This window comes from Thunnus thynnus, chromosome 14 (genome assembly GCF_963924715.1).
Source record: "Thunnus thynnus chromosome 14, fThuThy2.1, whole genome shotgun sequence".
Classification (NCBI taxonomy): domain Eukaryota; kingdom Metazoa; phylum Chordata; class Actinopteri; order Scombriformes; family Scombridae; genus Thunnus; species Thunnus thynnus.
In genome coordinates, this window is record NC_089530.1 from 28,688,128 (window position 1) to 28,709,264 (window position 21,137).

The 21,137-nt window shown below is 36.0% G+C and overlaps 1 protein-coding gene across 1 annotated transcript; it reads right to left on the reverse strand.

The window, feature by feature from the left end:
- Positions 1–7,838: 7,838 nt before the first annotated feature.
- LOC137197423 (G-protein coupled receptor 4-like) lies at positions 7,839–9,672 on the reverse strand. The gene is made up of 3 exons (XM_067610824.1): positions 9,439–9,672; positions 8,647–8,834; positions 7,839–8,508 (listed from the first exon to the last, which is right to left on the reverse strand). The coding sequence occupies exons 1-3, from the start codon at positions 9,655–9,657 to the stop codon at positions 8,001–8,003; spliced, it is 915 nt and encodes a 304-aa protein (XP_067466925.1). The 5' UTR covers positions 9,658–9,672; the 3' UTR covers positions 7,839–8,000.
- Between the last annotated feature and the right edge of the window lie 11,465 nt (positions 9,673–21,137).

Sequence of the window (21,137 nt, forward strand, 5' to 3'; positions counted from 1 at the left end):
TTTATCTTTTCACAACACTCACGATTCCTTCTGGTCTGATCGATTTTCCAGATCTCACATGTTTTCTTTTCATTAATTGGAATCAAATTTACAGATTTACAATAAAGAAATCTCAAGTCTCTTGAGCTTGTCGACGTACAACAGGTTAGTTAGATAAGTTAAAGTTTAAAAAGGCTCAACATGAGTAAATGAGTTTACTCTCTGTATGTATACTCTCTGTATGGATCAGGACACAACAGACAGATGGCGCCATCTAGTGTAATGATGTCACAACAGCAGGAAGTGAAGGGACTGTTCAACCTTTAAATGCATGTTGAGGCTTTGAGCTACACTGTAAAAAAAAAAAAAAAGTTGCAAAAGTTGCCAAACACTTACCGTCAAATAACAGTGAAAAACCTTTAGTTATTCTACAAAGATTTATTTTAAAAACACGGATATTTACTTTGGACATTGTCTACATTTTTACAGTCCAACCATTATAAAATAAAAAGAAAATCTCATTATAAAACATTGCTAGAATGTTAAACAAATGTATAAATCTGCACAAAAAATGAAAAAGATTGCAGAACTACCTTAAAATTACCTAATTTAAATGAAGACTCTTGTTTTCATTCAGTAATCTTTGGTAAATTCATAGGATTATCCAATCCATCCACAAGAACTCCTCATCAAAGTACAGATTTCTGGATGTAAAACACAGAAAAATTATGTAAAATTACATTCAAATTACTCATTAATGGTATCTTGGGAGCTTTAAGCTTTTATTTTATGTGATTATCCAATCTATTTACAGTAGATCCCTGGTAAATGTTGGTGTTATATTGTACAGAAAAATTAGATCATGTGATAATAGTTTACAAAACCATAATTTTAATAATCATTACTTTATATAAACATTATTTGATAGTATTTAAAAGCAACTATGAAATATATCCACATACATTTCCCCATTAATGTATGAGGTTAACTTTATATAAACATTATTTAACTGTAATTACGAGCATCTCTCCAATATATTTTCAGGCTTTTCCCATAAATGTATGGGGTATACATTATATAAACATTTTTGACAGTAATTAAAATCAACTCTCCAATATGTTTACAGGCTTTTCCCATTAATGTATAGGGTTTACTTTATATAAACATTATGTGACAGTAATTGCAAGCAACTCCCCAATATATCTACAGATTTCACATTAATATATGGAGTTCTGAATGTACAAAAACCAGAAGGTCTATGTAAAAATACCTTTATATCAACTTTGACACTGAGTAAATATATACAATTTTCTACTGACATTTTACAATATTGTGCAATCCATTCAATACAGATCCCCATTTGTGATGTATGAGATTTCAAGATGTTTAATAACCAGAATATATCATAAAATTACCTTTTACTGCTTGCTTTACAAAGTAATTCTGTAGACATTGCCCAAGCCTAGTATACAGGTACATTTTATGTTTCAGATATGAAAGTTTACTATAGAATAAAGCTTATTTGGGTATTAAAAAATTACTATAAAATTAGTTTCACATTCATTTTATATGAAGCAGCCCCAGATTTCACAAATTTGAGTCTTACGTCTCTGGTTTCTGGCTTTGGAAGAAAGTAGTTCATGTTCACAAATATCAGAAGTGGGAGTAAGTTACACATGTGCAAGTCACAAGCAAGTCTCAAGTCTTAACCTTAAAGGCTCAAGCAAGTCTTAAATCACTGTGACTCTCACTGTGACTTAGACTCAAGTAAGCCAAGTCAAGTCAATGCTAAAGGTCAAGCAAGAAAAGTCAGTTAAGTCACAAGTCAGTCACCATGAAAGAAGCACTTAAAACACGAGAGAAAAGGTTACAATGGCAAGCCATGTCAGGAGAGAACTGCACATGTTAGTTATTCTCTACAACTAGGGATGGCTATAGTTAGGATTCATAAATACAACTATTTGTGGTTCAGTTCATACCTTGTTTTTTGTTGTTGTTGTTGTTGTTTTTTTCCCCCATAAAACTAAAGAACATCATGCAGGTTGATTGACTTTATAAATGAATCTGATCTAACATGTTTTCCAGGATTTAGGGTTCATAATTTTGTATTTTATGCAGTATTAATGTGTGTGGATATGTTGTATGACTTCTGCCATTCTGCCACCAGGTTGTGCCTTTGAGTAAGGTGAGAGTTTTGAAGCAGAAATAGTAGAAGAAGAGGAATCAGAAACAGTCTGGTAATATTAAGCTTGAGAGAAAATCAGCGCAGGTATGGGAAAATGCTTTCAACAAGCTTTAAGCTCAATCCTGTCTTGCATTGTTTTCTAGGTCTTGCTAAACACTGTCTTTAAAGCCTGGGTTGCACACACTTCACTAGAAGCCATCCTTTCATGTCTCAAAACATTAACTGTTCATGCTCAATATCTACAATAATGAAAATAGGCGATTCAGCTAAATAAAAACTGTCAAGTCTTTTCGAGTCATCTGCCTCAAGTCAAAGTCAAGTCAAGTCTTATAAGTGTTAGTCAACCAAGTCGCAAGTCCTCAAAATTGCGACTCGCGTCAAGTCATGCGACTTGAGTCCCCAACCTCTGACAAATATTTATTTAACTGTCCTTGGCCATGGAAATAGGTGAATCTGCATGCTAAAAAAAGCCTCAAGTTCATAGGACAGATTGAAAGCCACCCACTTCCTTTCAGAATTCCAACGATGGCTGTGATCCTGTGCAATGAGCCTCAGCAAGCCTTGTCCTGAGAATACACAAGCAGAAAATATGTATCATGCTCTTAAAAGTACCTGCACACCAACAGGTGTCAATATTGTTGCCTGTATTTTTTTCAATGTACACACAATGGCAACTTTGCCTCTGACCCTCACAGCAGCTGCAGAATTAAATTAGGTAATTTTAAAGTCTTTCTTCAATGTTTTTAATTTGTTTGTGCAGATTTATACATTTCTTTAACATTCAAGCAATATTTTATAGCGTAAGGCTTGAAGGGGCCACGGACGGCGTTTTTGTTGTTGTTGTTGTTGTTGTTGTTGTTGTTGTTGCTGGACTTGATTCTGATGCTCCAAATTACACAGTGATTTTCATTTTACTTTGTTTTATATGACAACATGCCCAAATAACCATCGCTGTGTAGTGTTGTGTACATGTAGATTTATTACTCTAGTGGCCTATATGAAACACATCAGCAATTTGCAGCAATATCCCAGTCCTTCAGTGTTGCATTTCTGGATGGATGCATTTATAACACTACTACAGTTTATGATACACATTGTTTTTGTTTTTCAGGTGGTTCACAGGGATAAACACCAAGAGAGGCATCCCACCCTTTCACTGAAGATGGAGAAAGATGATCAGTCAACCCTTGTGTGTTCCTAAAGAAACTAATGGACTTTTGAATGGGACAGCGAACCCTCTCACCCACCCACACAATCAGTCTCTATGCCACACTTTTCAGTTACTCACTGAGTTAGTCTTGGTTACTCATAGTGACTCAGTCACTCAGTCACTTTCTGAATTGCTATAATCATTGTCGGATGTGACATTGCTGTAATTATTGCTTTCCATCTGTGAGGTGTTGATGTAGAAATCTTCTTCTTCTTCAGAGTGAAACCTGTTGTATGAGAGATCAGGTTATAGAAGTTTTTTAATATCTACATAACATTGTTAAGTGACATCACTAAAGTCTTGAGGTGCAAGTTCACATAAATACAGTGTATATTATAGCCACAAAAAAGGTGTCTTTGTTACATTTTCTCCTAATAATATCTCTTCAGGGCTGCAACTTACAATTATTTTCATCATCGATTAAGCTGCAGATTATTTTCCTGATTAAATGATTGACCTTTGAGTTTATAAAATGTAGTGTTTTACACACTGTAAAAATGGCACTCCCCGCGGGGATGTCTTGACTCCTGATTCATTAGAAACAGTTTTGTATGGTGGCCCCTAAGGACAAAGCACATACAAGAGTGAATGCACAAACATTAATAAAAAAGTGTGCTCTAAATCAAGAAATGCTACAAATACCAAAATACTTATAAAAAAGGAAAAACACATGAAGTGCTCCAGGCTGCTAGGAGGATTTGGAGCATGTTCTTCTTATTGTTTGTGCTTTCACTCTCGTTTATGCTTTGTCCTTAGGGGCCACCATAGTTTTGGACTACAGAACCAGGAAGAGAGTTCAAACAATTTTCCAGTTTGTGTTATTTTTGTTCCCACCCCTCTTCTGTGAAGACCCGCCCCTACTGTGCATCTGATTGGCTCTGACCCTGATATTCTTACCCTAACCCTAACCATCTCACTCCTCTTCTGCATTATGTCTATGACCACTTTAGAGCGCACAGTTATGCTCCGTGCTCACTCTAGATATGACAGTTCATATCTATGACTGCTTCAAAGGGCATGTTTTCACTCCATGCAGGCTCTACATTGGATGGTTAAAGTCTCTAATCGCTTTAGAGTGCATAGTTCTGCTCCCTGAGTGCTCTAGATCAGACAGTTCACATCTCTGACAGATACATTTCATACTGGTTTATTATCCATGTGGATGCCCAGGTACTTGAAAGAGTCCAACTTTTTGTGTTGAGGGTGAGATGATGTTCATCACACCACTGTAAAAAAGTTCTGTATTTTAGACTTATACATCTAGTCCTGGACATCAGAGTTATTTAGCATAAGGGAAACAAAGTCTAGGGAAACACAACAAGGGAACTTTATATTAAAATGAAGATATCCACTTGATTTGATTAATTTGGATGTCTGTCACCTCTCTGTAGGTTCAGATAAACATTTGAATCCATTTTTGCACAAAACATGCAGAAATCAATGACTGTGGATTTTGTTCCCCATTACTTACATTGAAAGCACATTAGGAAGGGATCTTCTAATGGTCAGTGTGAACAGGAGGAATGATTACAGCGAGCTATTTCAATGTTCATTTGAGCAACTGACTGTTGTTTTAAGACTTGAAAAAATGTGAACATATCCTTCAAGTAATATATGGGGTTATTAAATGTTACATGCTGAACTAAAATCAACAAACAATAGTCTGGCATAGGCCCTGGGATTCTCCAGGTGTTTAGTGACCATGTGCACTATACTAGTGATTACATCATCAGTTCCTCTGTGGTGTCTGTATGCAAATTGGTATGGGTCTAACTGTGGGCCTTCCTCAGACTGCAGGTTGCTCACCATAGTTATTTCCATACATTTCATCACTTCGGGGGTCAAAGCAGGTTTGATACATATTAGCATAACAATAGCATGCATAATAGATGATAATTAATTCTTGTCATATCTAAGTTAAATTCTTGTTTTTTCTTTTAATATTCAGCTCAACACTGATGTTAGCAGACAGGAATATTCATCAAATAAACGTCACAATATTTTGCTCAGAGCACAAACTGCCACTTGTTAGTTTGATATTGGAAGAGTACGATGAAAGCCAACAATGGACGCTGGATATCTGTATTAGACACTGAAAAGGAATAAAACTGACATTTAGCAGCCTTGTGACCTTTTACAGGATCATGGCTTTCAAAATAACCTCTTGACTTGTATGAGTGTCCTGTTGGATCTCTGCAGTATCAGAGGGTTAGAAACTATAAATCTGATAGTTATAAAAATCAGTCAGGCGGTCTGAGAGTAGCCCCGCTGTGGTCACCACGAAACAGCTAGGGTGAACCGACAGGGCGCACAGTTCGCTCACTCTCATAGCTGAGGTCAGCGCAAGCAGCAAAGCTGTTTTGAATGACAACGCCTTCAGAGAGGAGCGCTCCAGAGGCTCATAGGGATCAATCACTAGGGCCTCATGCACCACCGACACTTTCCACTGGGGGGCAGAGACAGGTCTATAGCCAAAACTCTCAGGAGGAAACAGCTGCTGCATACACTTTAACAATGGCATGAGACAGCTGCCTTTTTAGGGTTGAACTTTTCCGTGTACCTTATTTGTACATCACTTAGGATAACTCACTCCATGGCCATTTAACCCATACATCTAATCAGTTATATGAAGGTATCATTCAGGCTGGATGGAAATATGTCATGTAGCTCACATTAGTCTGTTCTGCTTGTGGCTTTTTAGTTGTTTTTTTTCATATGAGCAGACAATCAGGACTGTTTGATGCTCTAAATGAGTTTTTATCCTTCAGGTTAGCCAAAACCTTTTCAGTTTTGCCATTGCAATGCACATAAAGTGTGCAGAGTTGATGAAATTCAGTCACAGTAATGCCTAAAAAGTCAGAGAGAAAACTTTAAAATACAAGATTTCAGTTCCAAAGGTATCTGTGGACTAACCAAACAGGTATTTTGGGCTGGGGAGAGTAAAATGACAGATGTGTGCTCTGAATGGAGTTGAAATGACTCAATACTTGTTTTTTAAACTGTTCTTTAATCACATATGATTAAATACATTACAACAAGTATAATTAATCATCTTTTACATACAACATATCAAGTAGTAACCTTAAGCTCTTAGCAATCATACGTTATCTTCTGAAAATGCATGTTTTTCTTTATAAAGTGTCACCCTGCAGAAAGTCAAAGTATTTAAAGAGATTGTGGGAAATATGTTTTTGTTGGATCTCTGCCGTTGCAGTGTCAGCTGATTAATGCAACAGTTGGCAATCAACAAGTTTAAGAAAGGGGAAATGTACAGTAGGCCTCACTACTGTAACTTATAGTTAAACATATGATATAATTTCTGCTCCACATTATTATTTAAAAAAATATGAGAACTTAACATGAATAAACATACGTTGGTAATTTGAAAAAAAAAAAAAGCAAAATGCCTCCATGGTATTACACAACAGTAGAGTTGTGCTATATGATGATATACACAAGAAACCATCAGCAGATATTTTGTTGATTTGTAGGGTTTAATTCACATAATTAGTAAAAAGGAAACATTCTCATTTTTGTCTAGAAACATATTTTTATAGAATTTCCAGAAAATTTACAATTTCTTATAAAAGTACTGCATATAATGATATAAAATGTTATCAGTATTGCCAAGCCATAGCATGCCAACCACAAAACTTCCTAAAATATAACTTGTATCAAATGAAAAGAAATAAATCATATGTTGTTTAACTTTTATGAATAAAAATACCCCCCCCACACAATATTAGACATATATAGATATAAATAGGAAAAAAGTAACATATTATAATGTGTATGAGAGGCTAAAGAAGAAGAAAGTCTATAGACTTGATATGATGATCTCCCTGTATAAATAAGACGGAGTGGCAGCTATAATAACAGGGTGATCATGGTGTTGAACAGCTCAGTTGATCAACAAATAATATCTGGTTTGCTTCTTTGATCAAAGGGACATAACATGCACATTTCCAGGTCTATATTTTTATTCTGAGGCTCTACTGGAATATTTTTCATTTCTTACAGTTCAAAAACACTCCTTATTTATCTAATACTGCCCCTTTATGCAGCCCCTCAGTTCAGCCTCTGTCTGAAACAGGTCGTTTTAGCTCCTGTCTCTTTAAGGCCCCCCCTTGATCAGCCTACTCTGTTCTGATTGGCCAGCTCCAGGAAGCTGCCCCTCGGCAGACTTAAATTATGAATATAAATGACAGAAAATCACAAAAAGCATGTAATGTCCCCTTCAAAGGATAATAATGATAAACATCAACTTAATGGACATTTGTTGAAGCCCTAACAGTGAACCAGAGAAAGTTCACCTGCATGGACAAACATTTCCCACCAACCACTTCTCTCACAACATAATCAAAACAATGTTTCCTTTTCATCTACTTGTGATGGTCACACCACTGGCTGACAACAACCAGTCTTAGTAGTTTTATTTTAGCATAACTGACACAAACATTTAATTAATGTTGTCATACAGCAAATACTTTATTTATTTTTTGTTTGCTAGTTTAAGTGCATTTTAGTTAACATTCAGACACATTACAGTTAACATCTGTTTTCTCCCTTTTCTTTCTCCCTCTTTCTCTGCCTGCATGGAGCTGACTGTGTACATGTTGTTGTCTTTCATGCTGATGATCTGCTGTTATCATCACTGTCCATTCTGCAACAACACAGAGAGGCCAAAAGCTTGTCTATGACCCCTTTCCTCATGAAAACATACAGAATCAAGTCTGCAAGAGGACTGAATCTGAGAAGAATCTGAGTCAGTTCGCTGAAGGTATAATTATCTCTGGCTTCTCCTACCAGGGACCAGATGACGTTGGGTAGAAACAGCAGTGTGTAGATGAGCAGCACCAGGAACAACATTCCCACAATTCGTCGTTTTTCATCAGAGGAGACCGAGATGGCAGCAGACAGTGATTTGAGGGTCCCACCCAGGAATAATATGAGCATTGGGAAAGGAATGAGGAAGACGACGGTGACAATGGTTTCTAAAACCTCAAACTCAACCAGGTAATAGAAAGGAAGGACATATACAAGAGGAAGTGTCCAGACCACGACACAGACTACAAGAGAGATCTTGATGGTTCTTCTGAAGCGGTACCACAGTGGCCATGCAATGATCAAATACCTGAAACACAAGATACACAGTCTATCATTCCTTAAAGTCAGAATATTCCTGACTTTAAGGGGATTCAGATTTATATGGTAATATAATGGTCATACACATGGAAGTAGCTAAAAACATACAGGATAGACAGATAGCTACCTTTCCAGGGCGATACAGACCATGAAGCCAACACTGGCCAGCACACCAAAGCAGTAAATATAAAAGAAGATTTCATAGATCTTCAAATCCTCAGGTTTTGCCACTAAGACGATCATGTAGCAGAGCTGAATGATGTCAGAGATGAGGAGGTTGATGATGTAGATTGGAGCAACATTGTTATTTTGCACCTGCAAGAAAACAATGGTAGAAATAAAAGAAGCAGCTGGAAACATTTTTTTTTCAGTTTTCATTTAGGACCTTTGCACAAAATGTGCAAAAATACAAGTGGATGGAATTCTAAGTAATGATAAATATGTCATTTTGCTCTGCACAGCAATTGCAGTCAGAAACATTCATGCATTGGCCAATGTGTCATATTTGGCCAATTCTACATATATATATATATATATATATATATATATATATATATATATATATATTTATATATGTACACACACACACACACACACACACATATATATATATATGTCTTGATTGTTAAAATCAAGTCCCAAAATAATGAGCTCAAATAATGCTGTACAAATTGTCCTGACAAATCTTTTATGACAATTTCTTCTCTACAAGTTAATGATGCTGTTAACTTCACCTTAAGAGAAGCTGGAATGAAGCTACACATGTTAACTGCATGTGTTTAACGTCCAATTAGCTTAAATTTATAGGTCATTACAAGACTTCCTTCCAGCCCCCAAGCAGGATGAAGATTCTTTACAGACAGACTGTATGACAGACACATGACCTAAAATTAATAAATCTTAGTCATAAAGTACTCACCTGGGAATAAAGAGAGTAGATGGCCACTAGAGTCAAAGGAAGGCCGATACTAATGATTACGCATGTCATCACATACAGAATATTAGGTTCAGCAAAATTGGGGTAGGTTGCATTGCTTGCATTGCTATAATCATTGTCGGTGTAGTTATAATCATAGTCGAATGTGACATTGCTGTAATTGCTTTCCATCTGTGAGGTGTCGATGTAGAAATCTTCCATTATTCAGAGTGAAACCTGTTGTATGAGAGATCAGTTTATGGAAGTTTTTTAATATCTACATAACATTGTTAAGTGACATCACTAAAGTCTTGAGGTGCAAGTTCACACAAATACAGTGTATATTATAGCCATAAAAAAGGTGTCTTTGTTACATTTTTTCCTAATAATATCTCTTCAGGGCTGCAACTAATAATTATTTCCATCAACGATGAAGCTGCCGATTATTTTCCTGATTAAATGATTAACCTTGTAGTTTATAAAATGTAGTGTTTTACACACTGTAAAAAAATGACACTCAAAATTTCTGCGGGGATGTCTTCAGCTTACTATTTGTTTCTCACCAACAATCCAAATCCTAAAGATTTTTTAATGTACTGTTGCATATGACAAAGAAAAGGAACAAATCATATTATTTAAGAAGCTGAAACCAGAGAATATTTGATCTTTCTGCTTGAAGAATGATTGAAACAATAATTTGAAAAAACAATAAAGCAATAAAGTAGCAATGAGAATAATCGACTAATCATTGAAGTTCTATATTTCATCAAAAAATAACTTGTCAGATAATACAAGTCCTTGTGATGTCATCCCCATCTCTCTCTCTCTCTCCTCATTTCCTGTCTGACTCTACTGTCTCCTCTCAATAAAGGATAAAATGTACCAAATCACCAAAAATAACCAACAAATAAAACAAACAAACAAAAGAAACACTTATGGGATGGAATCATTAATTGACTGTAATCTATCTTGGTTTGTGTAACTCTATCCCTCTGTTAGACTTTTATTTTTTATCTTATTTTATTTCTTTTCATATCGTCACAGCAGAGGAAACTCTTTCATATCTCAACTGTCATCAAAACTGCAAATATCACTATAAATACCTCTATGTGGATCAATGTTGGCTCAGAACATACAGTAAATGCAAGAAATACAGAAATATAATAAACAACATTTGTTTCTTCATTCTTCTTTATTTAGCTCATTTTATTTCATTCAAAATAGTGAAAAGTTCTGAATGTTATTATCTTTTTAGGTATTTTCTTTTGTCTTCGTTACGCAACTTTTACACATCAAAATTGTATTTACGGGAAAAAAACACAAATGAAATAAAACACAGTTGGTTTAACCACAGTATTCTGTACACCTACAGTCCAAAGCTGTCTGCCTGTCACAGTTTGCATACTCAGTTCTAATGTCATTTTTACAATCTCTACATACACAAGTGAAAAATGTCACAAAACTTACCTCGAAAGCTGCAAGACCACACCTGGATGAGTTCCCTACACAGAGGTTGATGTTTGGTCGTCTGCATCCAAACAGTCTACAGTAAATATGGTGAGTGAAAGCACTGAAATACATTTGTAATCAACTGATCTCAGATCACATCACTCTCTGATTGGCCAAAACCACACAGGATATGTAACTTCCTCAAAGATGTCATATACAGGGTTTTGGTTTTATCTTCCTTTGAGAGTTTGAACTTTGTCATGAAAGTAACTTCATGTGAATATTTCCAATGAAAATATAAAACTCAGCTTTCATCATTTCCAGGAATTCCTGGAAGACATTTCTAAGCAGTGCCACTACCTTTATTCTCATTCGTCCCTGTTTCTATGTTTCTATATTATGTGTCTTACTTTCCCTCAGTTTTATTATTGAAAATACTGTATATTTTACTGTATATTTTATGACACACAAATACTTGTTTTTCTCACATGTCAAATTTATATAGAAGGGAAGAGAGGGAGAAACTTACTGGTTGGACAGCAGTAAACTGTTTGCATGTTGGTTTTCATGACTGTTTGCATCTCTGTTTTTCTTGTTTTGCATCACTAAATTCACAGTTTTTATGTGCTACATTATGAATAGAGTAACACCATTATTGCCTATATGCTGTATGACAGTAAAACAAAAAAAGTACAAAGGAAACACACAAAATTTACTTTTGAAAGCTGCAGGATCTCAACCTGATTGAGTGGTGAGTATGAGACACAGGAGGTTCCTCTACTTAGACTTCTAAAGAAGAGAGAAGTTGTACTTTTTCAAGATTGTTGCGATTGGCATTCTTGCTATAAAGCATGCAGGAGCATTAAAAAAGGCATGAATATTAGGACAAAGGTTAGTCTCATTCACCTGGTGAATGTAAGTCCAATATTCACTCTCTTTTGGCTCTGTTTTTGTTCCTTACCAACTCCTGAGGGAAATATCTGGCTCTTTAGCTGCTAAATGCTCCACTATGTTCACCAGCTAGTCTACAGCTAATTGTCTGTTGATGCTAAGCAGGTAGTGTACAGTGGGTTTTTAGAGCTTTTCCTCTGATAACAGCTGCCTGCTGTGGCTGAAAATGAAGCTATAAGAGCGCAGAGAGTGAACCAAGAGGGTGACAGATAAACAATGAGCTGAAACTCTCTATAAAGCTCCGTAAAGCTGAGGAGAGCTGCAGAGATGCTGATAAGTAATGAATGAGTTGTTAGTATTTTGTGCCGTTCAGTCTAATTAATCAGACTTCAAAATAAAATTAATCTGAAATTTGTCCCCAAAAGTAGCCTTTGACAGACACACACACACACACACACACACACACACACACACACACAGACACAGATACACATCTCCTGTTCCCCAGCTGTATATCAGTATATATCTCATGCTTTATTTCTCACATTTCACACGGTTTTTTAGCATCTAATAATCTCTGTTCCTACCAAAACCATTATTTCCATGATTACAATGTTCCCCAAAGATTAACACAAACATGCCGACAATGCACAAAATGGAACTGGAGAAAACATGGAGGCATGGAGAGGAACGCAAAACCTGATCATGAAAACTCAACTCACAAATAAAAGTACTGTGAACACATAATGAAAAGCAGCAGGAGTACTACTACTGCTATCATTACTACTACTACTACAAATAATAATGATCATTAGTAAGTATAAGTAGGGAAATACAGAAGGCCTAACAGGAAAATATAAACATGTTCAAGAAGTTCCTGCTTAAAATTGTATATTTGCTAAATAGTAAAATACCACAAAGCTTCCTGGTTACGTGCTGCTGCTCCACCACTACGATGTGTTAAATGTATCAGCGACTGCAGATTGTTATCTGCTTCTTAAAAGCCCCTGTACAGCAGTTTCAGGAGAAGTTATTGCATAATTTAACCTCTTCCTCCTTTTTTTTTGCTATTTGCAAAAATACAGAACATGTGGGGGTAACAAAAATAATGATAGTTAATAAAACAAAGTAATGAAATTAGAAGTGTTACTGTCAGACAATTTTGTGTCTGGTTACTACATTATTCAGTATTTCTGATATAATGTTCAAATTCCTTGAAAAAAAAAGAACATATTTGGGTAATACAGAGAGTAATTCTTTCCAATGAGGTCAATAATAAATAATTAAGTCAATAATAGTTTCTTGTGTGATAAGAAAGAGAAAAAAGGACCATGAAGTCTTTCACAACGTATTACAGAAGTGAAAACCTGCTGGGTGATGGTAGGAGGAAGTGACACTTGATATTTCTTATGTTGTTGTTTTTATATCCTGTTTAGGTTGTAAACAGTATGAAATGTTTTAGTTTTAAATTATTTAATTTGACAAATGACTTTTGTGTGTAATTTATTATAATTCATATTTCTTATGATATCAGTTGTTAAAAATGTAAGCTATGGCTAATATGTATAAACACCATCAGCTACTCTATAGGTTCATGTTCATCATATCACCTTCTCCTGTCTTAAGTTATGTTGCTTAAGAACTTTTATAAGACAGATTTTACACACTGTGGCAAAATTTTACCCAATTTGGTTCAATATCGCACCAATACAACATTATGTTAACTTTACTCAGTAGCAATAGTGTCACACACAACAAGCTTTAGCTAAAAATTATATATATATATATATATATAGGCTATATATGTTTTTGTTGTTGAGTCTTGTAACATTGATTGGCCAGTGTGTCATGTTTGATGACACATTGGTCGATGCATGAATGTTTCTGACTGCAATTGCTGAGCAGAGCAAAATGACATATCTATCATTACTTAGATAAACAATAAAACAATAATTAAAAAACCTGACATGTAAGTTTAAAAAGAGTAGAGTAGAATGTGTACTGACACATTCACCATGTCTTACTAACACTATCCATATATTACTATTTAGAATAAATGTTTCATAAAGGACTGATAAACACAGATGCTGTTCATCATAACTTATGGGTGACATAGCATCTCTATACTGTTGCTAGTAGGAAACCTTTCATCAATAAACATATTATCACATCACAACCAACTCTTTTTAATAGCCTTAGCTGTTACCAAAGAGGCTGTTGAAGACATAACAGAAAGAACAACTTTTAATAAAAACCTCAGACAGTATTTTCTAGATATATGGACTCATGTCACTGACATGTCAGGACATTGCTGTTACCTTATTTTTCTTTTAATGATGCACATTAGCTGCTAGTTAATCTAAATCTTATTCTGAACAGATAACAACTTGTAATTGTAAGATATGACTCACCTTTCCTGTTATTAATATGAAGTTGATATTTGGTTTCATCATGTCCATATCTGTAAAAGCTGTTGGTTAACTCCCTCAAAGTTTTGCAGATCTTGTTAAGCTGTCACTCAGTCACTGCAGCAATTTCCTGTTTTTCACTGTACAGACTGTGAAAAGCATGTAGGGGTGAACTTTTCCATGTACCTCATTTGTACCTCACTTTGGATAAAAGTGTCTCACACATAAATAAATGCAAATCTGAACGTAAACTACAAGAGATACTCAAACAAAACTTGTACAGATACAAGTCTTATCTCGTCCACTTGGGCCTACTGAGCAATATTTGATACAGTGTAATATTACAGAAACTGGTCATAGGACAACTCACTCCATAACCTTTTAACCTATACATATAATCAGTTATATGAAGGTATCCTTCAGGCTGGATGGAAATATGTCATGTAGCTCATATTAGTCTGTTCTGCTTGTGGCTTTTTAGTTGTTTTTTTCATACGAACAGACAATCAGGACTGTTTGTTGCTGTAAATGAGTTTTTATCCTTCAAGTTAGCCAAAACCTTTTCAGTTCTGTCATTGCAATGCACATAAAGTGTGCAGAGTTGATGAAATTCAGTCACAGTAATGCCTAAAAAGTCAGAGAGCAAACCTTAAAATACAAGATTTCAGTTCCAAAGGTATCTGCAGACTAACCAAACAGGTAATTTGTATGGAAGGGAAGAGAGGGAGAAACTTACTGGTTGGACAGCAGTAAACTGTCACTGTTTGCATGTTCATTTTCATGACTGTTTGCATCTCTGTTTTCCTTGTTTTGCATCACTAAATTTACTTTTTCTCTGAAAATAGCTGCCTGCTGTGGCTGAAAATGAAGCTATAAGAGCGCAGAGAGTGAACCAAGAGGGTGACAGATAAACAATGAGCTGAAACTCTCTATAAAGCTGAAAGCTAAAAGGTGGTCTAAGGTACATAAAATATCAAAGTAAGTATATATATATTATGGTTATCGATGAATAATAAGTCGCTTAGCAGATACAACATTTTACTGGATGATAATTAGTGTTCTTTTCAGGGCTTGTTAATGAATTCAAACCCTGGTCAAATTTGACCTGCCGACACTAAATTAGGAAGGTTAAAGACTTGATGTAATGATGTTAATCCAGTCAGAATAAAAAGCTTATTATTGAATGTTAATGTCAGGAGTGTCAATTTTTTCAGCTTCAGATGTATCATTTGATTTGTTATAAATGTATTAGTTAAATTAGTTAAATGCCTCTCAGGGTTATTGTATCTGTACATACAGGAAAACTTGATAATTCTTTACGTACCAGTGAATACAGTGCGTAGATAGCCAGTAAGGTCAGTGGAAAACGTATTGAGATCACAGTCCACGTAATCACGTGTAAGAATGTTGGAAAATCATTTTATAGAAAGACAAACTCTTCAAACACGTAGTCATACAGGGTGTCATTGTAGTCAAAGATGTAGTCGCTGTAGAACGGTGCCGTTCTTCACAGTGCAACCTGTTGTTTGTAATAACAAAAGGCAGCAGCAACTCAAATAAAAGTACCGTGAACACATAATGAAAAGCAGCAGGAGTACTACTACTACTATCATTACTACTACTACTACAAATAATAATGATCATTAAAGTAGGGAAATACAGCAGGACTAACAGGAAAATATAAACATGTTCAAGAAGTTCCTGCTTAAAATTGTATTTATGCTAAATAGTAAAATACTTCAAAGCTTCCTGGTTACGTGCTGCTGTTCCACCACTATGATGTGTTGAATGTATCAGCAACCACAGATTGTTATCTGCTTCTGAACAGCCCCTGTACAGCAGTTTCAGGAAACCTATTGCACATCCAACTTCACATTCAAATACTTATAGACAATTTTGTGTCTGGTTACTACATTATTCAGTATTTTTAATATAATGTTCAAATTCCTTGAAAAAGAGAAAGAAAACAGGTTTTTCTTAGAAAGCTTATAAACGTCTATATGAGACGTGGCTCCAAAGAACATTTTCCAATGAGGTCAATAATAAATTAAAGCTGCAAGCAGCGTTGAACGGGCCCTCGCGCCTCCATGCACGTCGGGCCACGACGCAATCGAAGGTCTTCTGTCACGGGCATGTAGATGTTTTCAGACACGGGCTGTTTTCAGAAAATGCAAGAAGGAGATAAACATCACTTCCTTTGTCCACTGTTTTGCCTGCTGCTGGGGCTGCTTTGCTGAAATTTTGTAGGGGGCGCTATTCAACCGGTTTGCATCACTGATGGAATATTGTCATGTAGACGTGTTCAGGCCGGGACTCTTATCAAACATGTAAAGTTTGGTGCAGACTGGAGCATGTACAATAAAGTTATAGCAACTTCCTCTGTCATGGCGAAGCATCAAATCTCAATGGTGCGAGGATGAGAATTTTCTGCAGGGTGAGACATGTCTGTCTTGCTCACACCTGTGGCATCAAAGTTATGCAAGTTTTGGGCCCATTCACTTGAATTTCAATGAGTAACAAAACTCTTGATGAGTTTGTGTGTAAAACAAATTAATTTCCTAATTTTCATCAAGTTTATTTTTAGAAAAGTAAAGACTTTTAACCCACATGACCTGGTCAAAGTTTGATTGAAATGTGTACTGTCAGATGTGTAGAGACAATAAGTAACTGCAGCTGGACACAGAAAAATACTCATATATTTGAATGGAGAGTGTGAGCGAACCGCTAGGTGCTTGGGCCCGAATAAAGGAAAAACTGCAGTACAGAGCTACAAATTTTAGTTTTGATTTTATTTTTCTGCAGCACTTTATCACTAAACTGTCACTCTCACTCAATGAGCTCCGTTCAACCCCCACACCCCCACGCCCCCCTCCTATTCTCTCTCTCTCCCTCTCAGTTGGAGAGGAGAATGTCACTCTTCTTGTGAAATATCCTCATAAATCCCATGACTTTGGCCAAATCTTACATTAAAAAACACAGTTTTTTGTAGGAAATTTCCTTGCGAATCCATTGATACAGGTTTCAAAGTGGTCAGACTTATAGTTTAGACATCAGAACCATTTGTTTGACACAAAGTCCATGCCTAGAGATGGCCTCCCCATTGGTTTACATTGTAAGGTGTGATGTGGCACTACAACTTTCAGGGCTTACAATATCTAAACTGTTTGAGTTATTACAAAGTTTTTAACAACTTTTGTTCAGCACAGTGTGATAAGTCATGTATTCAAGTTTGAAGCCGATACCATTAACGCCCAGGGAGGAGATAGCGTTTCTTGGGGGTCCAAAATTGGTGCAAAGTTGTACTTTGATGGGCATATTGCGGACTTCCTGTTGGATTTAGGTCAGGGTTGTCAGTGCATGATTTGTAGGTCTTGATGAGACAAATAATTAAGTTTTGGTTCGATCTCTCTACGACATTCCTATGGGCCGTGGCAGCCATATTAGATACATAGGTGGTGCTGAGTTTTTGAGCATGTTTAGGGGGTCAAATTAAGGGTTGAAGTGGCGTAATAATAAAGAAAGAAGAAGAGGAGGAAGAAGAAGACAACAAACACATGAAATACAATAGGGTCTTCGCCCCTTTGGGGCTCAGGAGCAAATCATACTGTTTAAGAAGCTGGAACCAGAGAATATTTGGCCTTTTTGCTTGAAGAATGATTGAAACAATAATTTGAAAAAACAATAAAGTAGCATAAATAAAGTAGTAGTATAAATAAAGTAGCAATGAGAATAATCGACTAATCATTGAAGTTTTATATTTCATCAAAAAATAACTTGTCAGATAATACAAGTCCTTGTGATGTATATAAATATTTTTACATGATGATGTGAGGTCATTACTACAGAATTTAATACAGTTCTTTCAGTAATTTAAGGTACAGAGACATTGGTCTAGGATGGTTTGTCTTCTGCACTTGACATCCCACCAGTTGAATAACTCTGTGCTCTCTGATTTTGGACAAGGAGGTTTGCATGTCTGACCAAACCATTTTATGAATCATCTGCATATTTTATATTTTGTTTATAGATTGTGCACTCTGACTATGTTTTGGAGTTAACATGAAAATAAATTAGAGGAAACAACTGCAGGTTGGTACATTCACCATGTTTAACAACACTAACATACTGGTCATCCCTGTAGCGTACTGGTTAAGACTCATACCACAAAACTACAACATTTATGTCCAGTTTGATTCCAGCAGATCTTAGTTGCATGTCATCCCCATCTCTCTCTCTCTCTCCTCATTTCCTGTCTGACTCTACTGTCTCCTCTCAATAAAGGATAAAATGTACCAAACACCAAAAAATAAACAACAAACTACTATGTATGCAAAGCTGAGTTTTATAAGATTTTCATTTGAAAGGTTCATAATTTTCTGAGTTACTTTAATGACAAAATTCAAACTCTCAAAGAGAAGATGAAACCACAACCACATCAAAATTACACTTAGGTGAAAAAAATGCAACTGAAATAAAACACAGTTGGTTTAACCACAGTATTCTGTACACCTACAGTCCAAAGCTGTCTGCTTGTCACAGTTTGCATACTCATTATCATGACTGTTTGCAGTTCTAATGTCATTTTTATACTCCCTTCCTACTTAAGTGAAAAATAATGTCACAAAATTTACCTTGAAAGTTACAAGACCACACCTGGATGAGTTCCCTACACAGAGGTTGATGTTTGGTCCTCTGCATCCAAACAGTCTACAGTAAATATGGTGAGTGATAACATGCAGTAGGTTCCTGATACTACGGAAGAGAGGAAAAAGTAGACAGACATGAATATGTAAAGTACATTAGTACAACTAGCTGGAACGTGGTTCCATTTATAACTTTGGGGAAGCTAAAACGGGACGATGGCACTAGTGATGTAACCGACCTGCACACTGATATTTGACATGTTTTTTACTCTTCCCGAAAACAAATAGTTTTGAAATATTTGTCTGAAACAAATATTCGTAAAAAAAACAAAAAAAACACTATTTGTGCTTTGCTTAATAAGGTATTTGTATTCAGGCACACCCTTAGTAACTTTGCTAAATTTTGTATACCGTATTGTAAAGTGTTGGTTGGAAGAAACAACTGCAGGCTGACACATCTCCATTTCTAATAACATTAACACATAACTTCTTCAATATAAATGTTATGACCAAACTTAACAGTTTGTGCTTCTCATTTATTAGCATTACATTTGAGTCACAGCCTGGTAAAAAAAAAACAAAGAGAATAAGGCAGAAAACAACTGATATCAACAGGAATATTATTTCTGCCAATAATATACTCCCAAGCATATACAGTATATCAGTCCAGTTTAAGATTATCTTGTAGTTTGTTAAATTTTAAGTGACATTAAATGTGTTTGGTGATAATTGTAACTTTTGTAATATTTATATTGATGAACTCCCGACATTGAGTGTGATCTTCATTTTATCTGCACCTCAACATTGATGTTTCAGCACTGACTCATGCAACCACTGTGTCATTTCATGTTTCATGCTACCATCTAGTGGCCAAACATAAAACCATCTGTATAATCTCTTACATATGGAATAACTGGCAAGCTGCCAAGCCACATTGCTGATGGTGCAGTGCTGCACTGGCTTCATCCACTCATCTCCAAACTAACAACAATAACAGGTTTGACTCCTGATTCATTAGAAACGGTTTTGTATGGTGGCCCCTAAGGACAAAGCACACACAAGAGTGAATGCACAAACATTAATAAAAAAGCATGCTCCAAATCAAGAAATGCTACAAATACCAAAATACATATAAAAAAGGAAAAACACATGAAGTGCTCCAGGCTGCTAGGAGGATTTGGAGCGTGTTCTTCTTATTGTTTGTGCTTTCACTCTTGTATATGCTTTGTCCTTAGGGGCCACCGTAATTTTGGACTACAGAACCAGGAAGAGAGTTCAAACAATTTTCCAGTTTGTGTTATTTTTTTTCCCACCCTCATTCTGTGAAGACCCGCCCCTACTGTGCCTCTGATTGGTTCTGACCCTGATATTCTTACCCTAACCCTAACCATCTCACTCCTCCTCTGCATTATGTCTATGACCACTTTAGAGCACACAGTTATGCTCCTTGTGCACTCTAGATATGACAGTTTATATCTATGACTGCTTCAAAGGGCATGTTTTAACTCTATGCAGGCTCTACATTGGATGATTAAAGTCTCTAACCGCTTTAGAGTGCATAGTTCTGCTCCCTGAGTGCTCTCAATCAGACAGTTCACGTCTGACAGATACATTTCATACTGGTTTATTATCCATGTGGATGCCCAGGTACTTGAAAGAGTCCAACTTTTTGTGTTGAGGGTGAGATGATGTTCATCACACCACCGTAAAAAGTTCTGTATTTTAGACTTATACATCTAGTCCTGGACATCAGAGTTATTTAACATAAGGGAAACAAAGTCTAAGGAAACACAACAAGGGAACTTTATATTAAAATAAAGATATGCACTTGATTTGATGAATTTGGATGTCTGGCACCTCTCTGTAGGTTCAGATAAACATTTGAATCCATTTTTGCACAAAACATGCAGAAATCAATGACTGTGGATTTTGTTCCCCATTACTTACATTGAAAGCACATTAGGAAGGGATCTTCTAATGGTCAGTGTGAACAGGAGGAATGATTACAGCGAGCTATTTCAATGTTCACTTGAAAAAATGTGAAACATATACTTTAAGTAATATATGGAGTTATTAAGTGTTACATGCTGAACTAAAATCAACAAACAATAGTCTGACATAGGCCCTGGGATTCTCCAGGTGTTTAGTGACCATGTGCACTATACTAGTGATTACATCATCAGTTCCTCTGTGGTGTCTGTATGCAAATTGGTATGGGTCTAACTGTGGGCCTTCCTCAGACTGCAGGTTGCTCACCATAGTTATTTCCATACATTTCATCACTTCAGGGGTCAAAGCAGGTTTGATACAT